We start from the raw sequence: 8,676 nt of genomic DNA on the forward strand, positions 1-8,676 counted from the left end.
TAGGGTCTTAGCTGATTAAAGTCTTGGTTAATTGCCCAAGGGTGACCTAACTGCCTTACTTTCTGACCTTGTTTACATCGTATATGGTACGAAACTGCTACTGACCAATCACAAATGTATGTTTTTGTATAAACATTTTGCTCATCTTCAAGAATTAAAGCCTACTGCTGTTCTAAGGCAAGCAAGTGAGAGACAAAGTAAACCTGCTACCTTCATCTGTCCTCCTTGGTTTATTGCAATAAAGAGAAATCTCTAGCTTGATTTATCAGAGTTGTGTGGTTTCCTGAGAAAAGGGTCTAACGTTACATTTTGTAAATCAAATAAAGGGCACAGCATTCATAGCAGGCATTACCTGGCAAGCTCCTTGTGATAGCAAAGCACACAAAGTCACTATTGAGCCATAAAATGCCAGAACAACAGGTGCCTGAATCATCTCTTATTTCTTCACATGAACTGGGAGAGTGTTACCCCCCTCTTCGCCTTCTTCGTGCTATTGTTCAACAAATTCAGCAGTATAGTGCTGCTAATTAGATAAAATTGCTCAAACAGAATGAAAACTGTGATGCTAATCCAGTCACTTATGCTAGACCTTAAACTGGTTTCCCCCTGGAACTCAGCATTTACAGTATCAGTCCACAGCTGGTGTCCTTTTCAGTTTCCATGCTGTACAATAGTCGAACATTAAATCAAATGCTCATGAAAGTCATTTATAAGGTCTTGCACACGGACATTAAACAACTCTACTCTAGCAGCCTGAATGGAGAGAAAGAAAAATGTCAAGCTCTGGAACAGGAAGGAATACTGCAAAAAATGGCAGAGCAGCTTTTTGAATCTGAGACCGGTTCTGGCGACGTACTGTACAAGTAATATAAAAATACCGTATGCACTCTCCTCTAGAAATAAGGCTGCCAAAGTCCGATGAGGTGAAGCTGTCCCCAACATGGCTGAAAGGGCTGGACTGTGCACAGAAATACCAAAATAAAAGATCACCATCTTCCACCTCATCAACACCTCAGAGACAAAGAGGTGGCAGCAATACAAACGTAGTGTGGAGGTGCAATAGGACCACACGGTGGTCTTCACTTACAGGATCATACTGCAGCACCATTAACGGGGTGTTAATGAACTATTACAGCTTTGCAAAGAAGAAGAAGAAAAAAGTAGGAGCATAAGCGCTCCAGGTGAAAGAACTGAACTCAAAAAATATTTTGCATACGTAAGGACCACAGAACGCACTGACGTCAGAAGGTATTCCTCACAGATTTGATACACTCAACAAACAATACAGTATACTGAGGACGTACACTGAAACTGTATATTCGGATAACATTCCAGACTCACTGATCAGAATGTTTCTAATAATATGGATGTTTATATTCAGCGGGATGATCTCTTTGCTATTCGGGTGGTTAAATGGGCTGTCTGATCCAGACAATGGTCTGTGAAATGGGCTGTCTGATACCGTAGCAAAAATAAAAGGCTGAAGCACAAGTTCACACTTACACAAAACCAGATTAAATTTAGGCCGTCGTCCTGCCAGGAAGTCTATTAAATACTTCTCACAGATCTCAGGAGCCTCAGTACAGAATGGCAAGTGTTGTCTAGGGATATAAACAAATTCAAATGTATAACTTCATGCAGCACCATTACTTGAGTCTTCTCAGTCAAGGCATTCTTTCATTAGCTGCATAGAAAATGACGGAAGACCTGCAGAAGTGAAAGTGAGTTACTTTTTCATGCTCGCAGACAAAGGTGCTCTATCATGTTTTCTTGATAGTTAACTTGCTCACACAAAATGTATGATAAGAGGTTAACATAACTTTGCTGCCGGTTATTTAAATACCTGATTTCATTCACCACAAAATAAATAGGCCTTGTGGTGCCTCACAGTAGGACTGTCTTTGGAATGGAGACAGTGGTAAGCTAGGCTCCTTTATGACACTATCACCGCTAAATAAACACATAGGCTAGATAACGGCTGCACTTGGAAAATGCAGGCAGCTTCTAATCATATTTCTAAAAGAAACAAGTACACTACCACTGCCAAGTCTTAAAATAGACACAGAAAACAAACCAACGGCAACAAAAAAACCCTTAAGAGAGCTGATAAATTACTGGCTAGCCTCCTCTGCACACAGCTACCATTACTCAGGTGGGGCCAGATGGTCATCTGGTTGTTTAGACGACCACCACACCTCACAGAGCTCTGTCCGCCTCAGGAAAGAGCCACTGACTCGGTCACTAAAGACAGGGTGGAGAACAGCCCTCTGCTTCCAGCAGGCTGCTTCCCAGGCCTTGGAATCAACAGCTACGATGGAGGAAACGTCAGCGGGGCCGTTTCTTTAGCTATGGAAAAAAATAAATTCTCCTAACACAAAATGAGCTCGTCCAACTGACGCCATGTTACAGGCGCAGTCGACAATATACTGCCCTCAACCCTCAACCTGCAGGGCTCTACATTACTGCTGTTTCTTCATTCCCAATCCACCTGTCGTCATATATCAAACAAGCCCCTATTCCCCCTTTGCACAATTCTCAGTCCCAATTTTCTTTTTCTTGTGCACAGGCCCCCACTATAGTTACTGAGGTGCCCTCCTGCCCGCCGTCATTTCGGACATGTTATTGTTTTGGTTCAGGATTGCATACATCCATAGAAATGTCTGTTCAACCGTACAAACACTTCTCCCAGCATCGCGTTTTACTCTTCGTGTAAAACACCTGTCTGGAAAAATCTTTAAAAATGTTGTGGGGACTCAACCCAGTTAAAAACAGCACGGGTCTAAAATCTGAAAAGTCAGATAAAGGGCAGTTTTGTGCGCCGTTTTTTTTTTTTAAAAAGGCACACTCTTCCTTGTTAATACTTAAGTCAAATGACTTTTCGGTTGTCTGTCTTTTGCATCCACTCGGCTACAAAGGCATATGAAAGCTACAGAGCCAGAACAGTTACAGTCATCACTAATTAACACCTTTTATCCATATATCAATTTTAAAGAGCTCCTTCATCTTATGATGCGTACAAATACTTGCGTAAACCATCAGTGGGAAATGAATGTAAAGAGCTCTATAAATCTATCACAAAGAGAAATCATGTTCAGGGGGGATGGCAGCTGCTTGGAAACAGGCCAGTCGGTGCTCTCGTCACCATTCCATCAATGGATCAGCAATAGCTCTCTGGGCCAAATTGTTTTAGCTGCATTTCCAATTCCCATTTTCCTCCCCCAATTCGTTCAATAACAATACCGTACGTATTGTGTACAGGGGTCATTTTTGTCAAAACAGAAACAATGCCCCTTTCCACCCCTCCCTTTTACCCAGGACACCATTGTCTCAGAGCGCACAAAGGAAAAACCATGTCCCCTAGTACACGAGAGACTAGCCCTCACACCCTGACAGCTGGGCTTCACAGAGATCCACACCTCCTATATATTCCTCTACGGTGCCCCGGCATCATACAGGTCTACAATCAGATTCAATGAACATGCAATCAAATTATAAAACCCAAGATTCTCTTCCTTTAATTGCTAAACCTGCACACACTGGATAACACACTTGAAAACAAAGATGCTGCATAACTAAGTGCTTCAGAAGAACCAAACATATTAATAACATTTCTGCAAGGGAAATACACGCACATAAGCTTATTACCCTATAAAGATTCCAGCTGGATTGATTAACCCACGCCAAGAATAAAGTTACTGATAAACACATGGCTTAAATGAACACAGGTCACTTAGGAAACAGAGGTTTTGCAACCAAATATAAAATACACTTCTATGCCCTTCATAGTAATGAATAGGGCTTCACAGCTGCTTCTCTCCATGCATTGCAAACACACCAGGGAAACAGATGCCCACTGCCCTGCAGAAAGTGCCACTACAGATTTGACAGGGTACAGACTCTTAAGCAGGCCAAAACCGCCTTGCTACAACTGCTCTGTAAATGTGTACAGAGATCTTCAATAGTTAAAAAATGCTTCTCTGCTTCAGCGGTACAGCTGGTGCAAGAAACAGCAGTTCATGAACCTGGAAGGTCACAGGTCCTTGCTAATGATAATTACTGTATATAGCAGGGATTCCCAATCCTTATCCTGAGGAAACACACACCTGCTGGGCTTTTTTCCACCTGAGCATCCAATTCAAACAACCGGACCCCTTAATAGAATGAACTGTACTGTAGGTCTAACGTGAGCTATTTGATTGACAGTTCCTAAGCAATGTAGGTGGTTGCCTTTTAAGTATTGCGTATCATAAGCAAATACGAACTTCTCTGAACTGAAGAAAAAAACATGCAAAAGTTCCAGCTAAAAAACTTGTTGATCCAGTTATGGATTCATTCAAATAAAATACTCAGCTACAATGAAAAATAAGTTGGTGTGGGAGACCCCTGGTGTATATATACAGTATATTATTCACCATTAACTGTACATTATGGCATCAGATTTCAAAGCTCTGGCTTTGTTTGGCATTAAATCTCTTTTTTGTGTAATTTTTGCCTTAAAAAAATGAGAATCATTTCGCATCACAACACCAACTAATGGATGAGGCTGTTTGAGTGTACCTACATTGTGTGTTCGGCAAGCCTTGGGTTCACAAACACTTACAAAATTGTGAATAAGCTGAAGTCACAATAATTATAGTCTTGTGGCTTGGCAGGTACCAGACAACATCAAAATTGTCTTTAATTGCTTTATTAAATTATGTGAACTCATTCATTTATTATAACATCCATTCCTCACACCCAACTCAGCGTGAAAAGCACTATGGCCAAGAAGCAGTCGTAGCGTCTGAAATCTTAACGAGGCCGAAACCTGAAACCGGGCAGAACGACTATTATTAATTAGACAAAAATCAGCTGGACCCTGCCACTACAAGGACCAAGTTCAAAACGCCTGAGGCACCTAGTCCAGGGAGAATTATTACACACAACAACAATCTTAAAACTGCACGCACATTGTGTACACACACATACTGGGAATGTTTGGAACAAACACAAGGCCAGTAATAATTCAATCATTTTTCCATGTCAGAATGAGGGCAGCATGGTAGCCCTGTGCTTAGCGTTACTGACTCCTAGTGCTGGGACCTGGGGTGCTATCTGTGTGGAGTTTGCATATTCTCCCTGTGTTCATGTGGGTTTCCCCTGGGTGCTCTGGTTTCCTCCCACAGTCCACAGACATACTGGTAGGTGAATCGTCTTCTGGGAAAACTGGCCCTGGTGCGAGTGTGTGTTTCTATGTGTGTGCCCTGCAATGGACTGGGTTGTACCCTGCCTTGCACCTGTTGCTAGGGTAGACACCCACCCCCTGTAAGCCAGAACTGGAAAAAGCGACTGGAAAATGAATGGAGTGCTGCTGGCGTGAGAACAGGGCTCAGACGAGTGAGACCTGAGTCAGGCTAAGCGGGATGGCTGACTGAGCTGAGCGGGAGCACGCTAAGGGTTTTTGTAAGGAAGCCCTCCTTCGGCTTGGCTTTCTGCAGGCCGCTGAGATACTCCCCCCCCGCCGGCTCCCACTCTGCTCCCACAGGCACGCAGGAGGAGTGATGAGAGCGGAAAGCTGGAGGTTAAATATTGTGATGGGGAAACATGCAGACATCCACTTCTTTGTCTATAATTCATGGAACAAAATGGAACTTGAAATCCCCTTCGCTAGCTCTGACCGCCAACTGGCAGGGCCAGGAGACAGCAGGCAGCGAGTGAGTGCCCTGGCGAGGAGACACGCGTGTGGAACCGCAACGTCTCAGACTACATGATGGAAGCATGGGGGGGGGGGGGACAAACAGCACAACCTGCCAGCCATTAAAACAACAGAGTGCAAGATCAATAATCTGATTACTGACGGATCAATGATCTTCTCCCCGCCACAGTTTCGGTTCACACACAGAACACCAGCCCCTCCCCGCAGATGTGTGGGTTTTTGTCATCCAATTTGCAGTCTTGATGCTGCCAAAATAGAATTGCTGTTGTGTTGGGCAATAAAACATGGCATCATGCATCCTGATCGGGCAGTTTGAGAAATCAAACTTGACTGGGACGCTGGCATCACAAGGAATTAAGTGGATTAAGAGGAAATTACGGCGATTACACGCTGATTTACATCCCATGTCTCTCCTTCAGGAGTAACAAAGCAAAATAATACAGATGTTCTAAGAACACACAAAGGGGTCACTCCTTCCCTATATGAGTGGCCATTATAGCACACCCAGATTCTACCAGGAGACATGCCTCAATGTGTCATCTGAATTACAAAAAAGAAGACAAAACCACTTAAATTATATCAATTGGACCAAACAATTTACAACACAAATCCCCATTACGCCCCAAGAATATGCTCATTTTTTGTGTGTTTAAATATAATACATATACACATTTCTAATCACATTTTCCTTCTCAGGATAATATTAATTAACAGTGAACAGTTTCATAATGCAGGTGTTACACATCTGCAAAGCCAAAGCAAGGTAGAGATATTTAATCTTGGAGAACACGTAATGACTTCGCTAGATGGATACGTTCACCAACTGTCAGGAACACAACGCAGGGAAAAGTGAAACAATAAATTTTAAGTTCAATATCTCCTCTTTTTATTAGACCCACGGCTTGACATCCCCCCTTACCGAAAGCCAATTTCTTATTTTCGTATCAGGTTGTACATCGTCGAGGACAACTCTTCCTCTACAAAAGCAGCAGGCACCTGACCCGCCCGCAGACACAGCCCGGACAAAGAGCTCTCCTCTCTGAGTCACACCGTATCTCCTCCATAAATCGGATAGTCGCGAACCTGAAGCAATAAAATCTAGCTGCGTGTGCAAAATGCATTACTTAGCTAAATCCATTAACTCAAAAGAAGCACGCACTTTAACAGCTCTGGCAGATACGTATATAGTTTATACTATAGATTTATCACATCGTATGTAATACAATTTAATAGCATTTTCAGAAAACACTTGGCCATGCGGAGTTAAAGCATTCTCCGTAAAAAAAAACAAATGTGGGCCCTCGGGTTCAACCGTTCCCCCCCAGCGGGAGAGGACCGGCACCCGTGTCCGTGCGGTTTCCAGGTGTGTCGCCGGTACAGTACGGTCCGGAGACGGGAAGCGCACAGACGTGGGAGTTCAGTGCGGCTTGACGCAGCGCATCCCCAAGCCCGTCAACAACACGCACACACACGGCGCCCCGATCTCACCACCCGGGGAGAGCAACGGACACACGCAGAGCCCGCTAAGGGTTGCTCAAGTCCAACGGGAAAATGACACATCAAGCAAGTGTCGGGTCTTGAAACCGGTTTCCTCTCTCTTTCATGCATTGAAATCTGCCCCCCCGATGTTTACCTCATATTGGATGTACTGTTTCCTCCACTCGGGAGTGATATGGGCTGAGAGGTGCTCCGCGAATTTCATGCTGGACGGTTGTCCCCGCTGATCGGCTCTACTCCCGGTGTTCTCCTGGCTCTGCTCCTCGGAGTGGTGTTTATCACTCGTTTCGATTAAAAATCACCGCTGCCTGCTGTCTTGTCCCGGCTACTGTCGTACTCCCCGGGTTCCCTCTCCAACATATTACACAGAGAAGGGACAGCATACAGCAGACACTCAAGAAACACCTCCCTCTCCCCTCTCAAAGAAGTGGCTAAATGATGTGGTGGCTGGTAAAGAGCGGGGAGCTCGAACGTCTTTCTTTCGCTGCTCTCTCACCAGCACTGAGGAAAATCCCGTCCGCCATCACAGTCACCGAAAGGCGCCGTGACGTCACCGCGCACACTGACAGCAGCACCTTGGCACCGCCTCCGAACGTTAAGGATCCGCGTGTCTGGGATGCACTGCGGGTTGACGAAACAGAACCGCTCCTATTACACGTACAGTACGTTTACAGAAACAATAATTAAGAGTCAAATAATTCATTTATATGGCAAAACTCTCTTAGTCACTATCTTTCAAAATAGATCGTGCTTTTGTGGAATCAGTCCAGAGAAGAATGATGCATTGCTGGGCTAAAAGAAATGTCCTACACCAGGGGTTGTCAATCTCTACACCTGGGCCAAGTTTTTGTTCGACCCGAGCCCATAGTTACATAGCTGTTCTGCTCTTTTAATTCACTGCATGACTGTAATACTCCAAGGTGCTTCATAGGCCTCCTGTGCCTTTAGTGAAGTCAACATTTTGAGTAAACAATAGCAGAAGACATTAAGAAAACTCCTAGACACAAAATACACACACAAACTTCCAGGACAAGAGTCTATCATTCTTGTCCTTCACTGACAGTCTAAAGAAACAGTGTCTTTTTAGTCTTCAAAAACATCGAAAAAGTCCTCCCAATAGATTTGTTCAGAATTCATAAATATAAATATATTTGCCTGGTGCCCTTATCAGACGTGACTTAAATTTATTTCCACTTACAGGGCAGGGACTTTTACTGGAGCAATCTGAAGTACCTCACTCAGGGGTACAAATGGCACATCCCAATACGAGTCCGAATCATTTCTGCGTCAACAGTGACACAGACCAGAGAGCACAGGTGAGAATAACGGGAAGCAAGTGAACAGTTCAAGTCAAAATACTTTATTCATCCTGGAAGGGGCCATTTAAGCAGCAAGCGGTGCAACATACAACACAAAACAAAAACAAAGCCAAAACAAGAAAATAAAACATTGCTAAGAAAAAGTATACATAGGTATAACAGTAA

The 8,676-nt window shown here is 43.9% G+C and overlaps 1 protein-coding gene across 1 annotated transcript in view; it reads right to left on the reverse strand.

Annotated features, from left to right (window-relative positions):
* xpr1a (xenotropic and polytropic retrovirus receptor 1a) overlaps window positions 1–7,741 on the reverse strand; it is a 127,574-nt gene extending 119,833 nt beyond the window's left edge. Inside the window, exon 1 of the mRNA XM_088928334.1 lies at window positions 7,329–7,741. Coding sequence (XP_088784460.1) covers window positions 7,329–7,397 — 69 coding nt within the window. The 5' untranslated portion in view covers window positions 7,398–7,741. The remainder of the gene's footprint in view (window positions 1–7,328) is intronic.
* Between the last annotated feature and the right edge of the window lie 935 nt (window positions 7,742–8,676).

Source organism: Atractosteus spatula, chromosome 11 (assembly GCF_055471065.1).
Source record: "Atractosteus spatula isolate fAtrSpa1 chromosome 11, fAtrSpa1.hap1, whole genome shotgun sequence".
Classification (NCBI taxonomy): Eukaryota; Metazoa; Chordata; class Actinopteri; order Semionotiformes; family Lepisosteidae; genus Atractosteus; species Atractosteus spatula.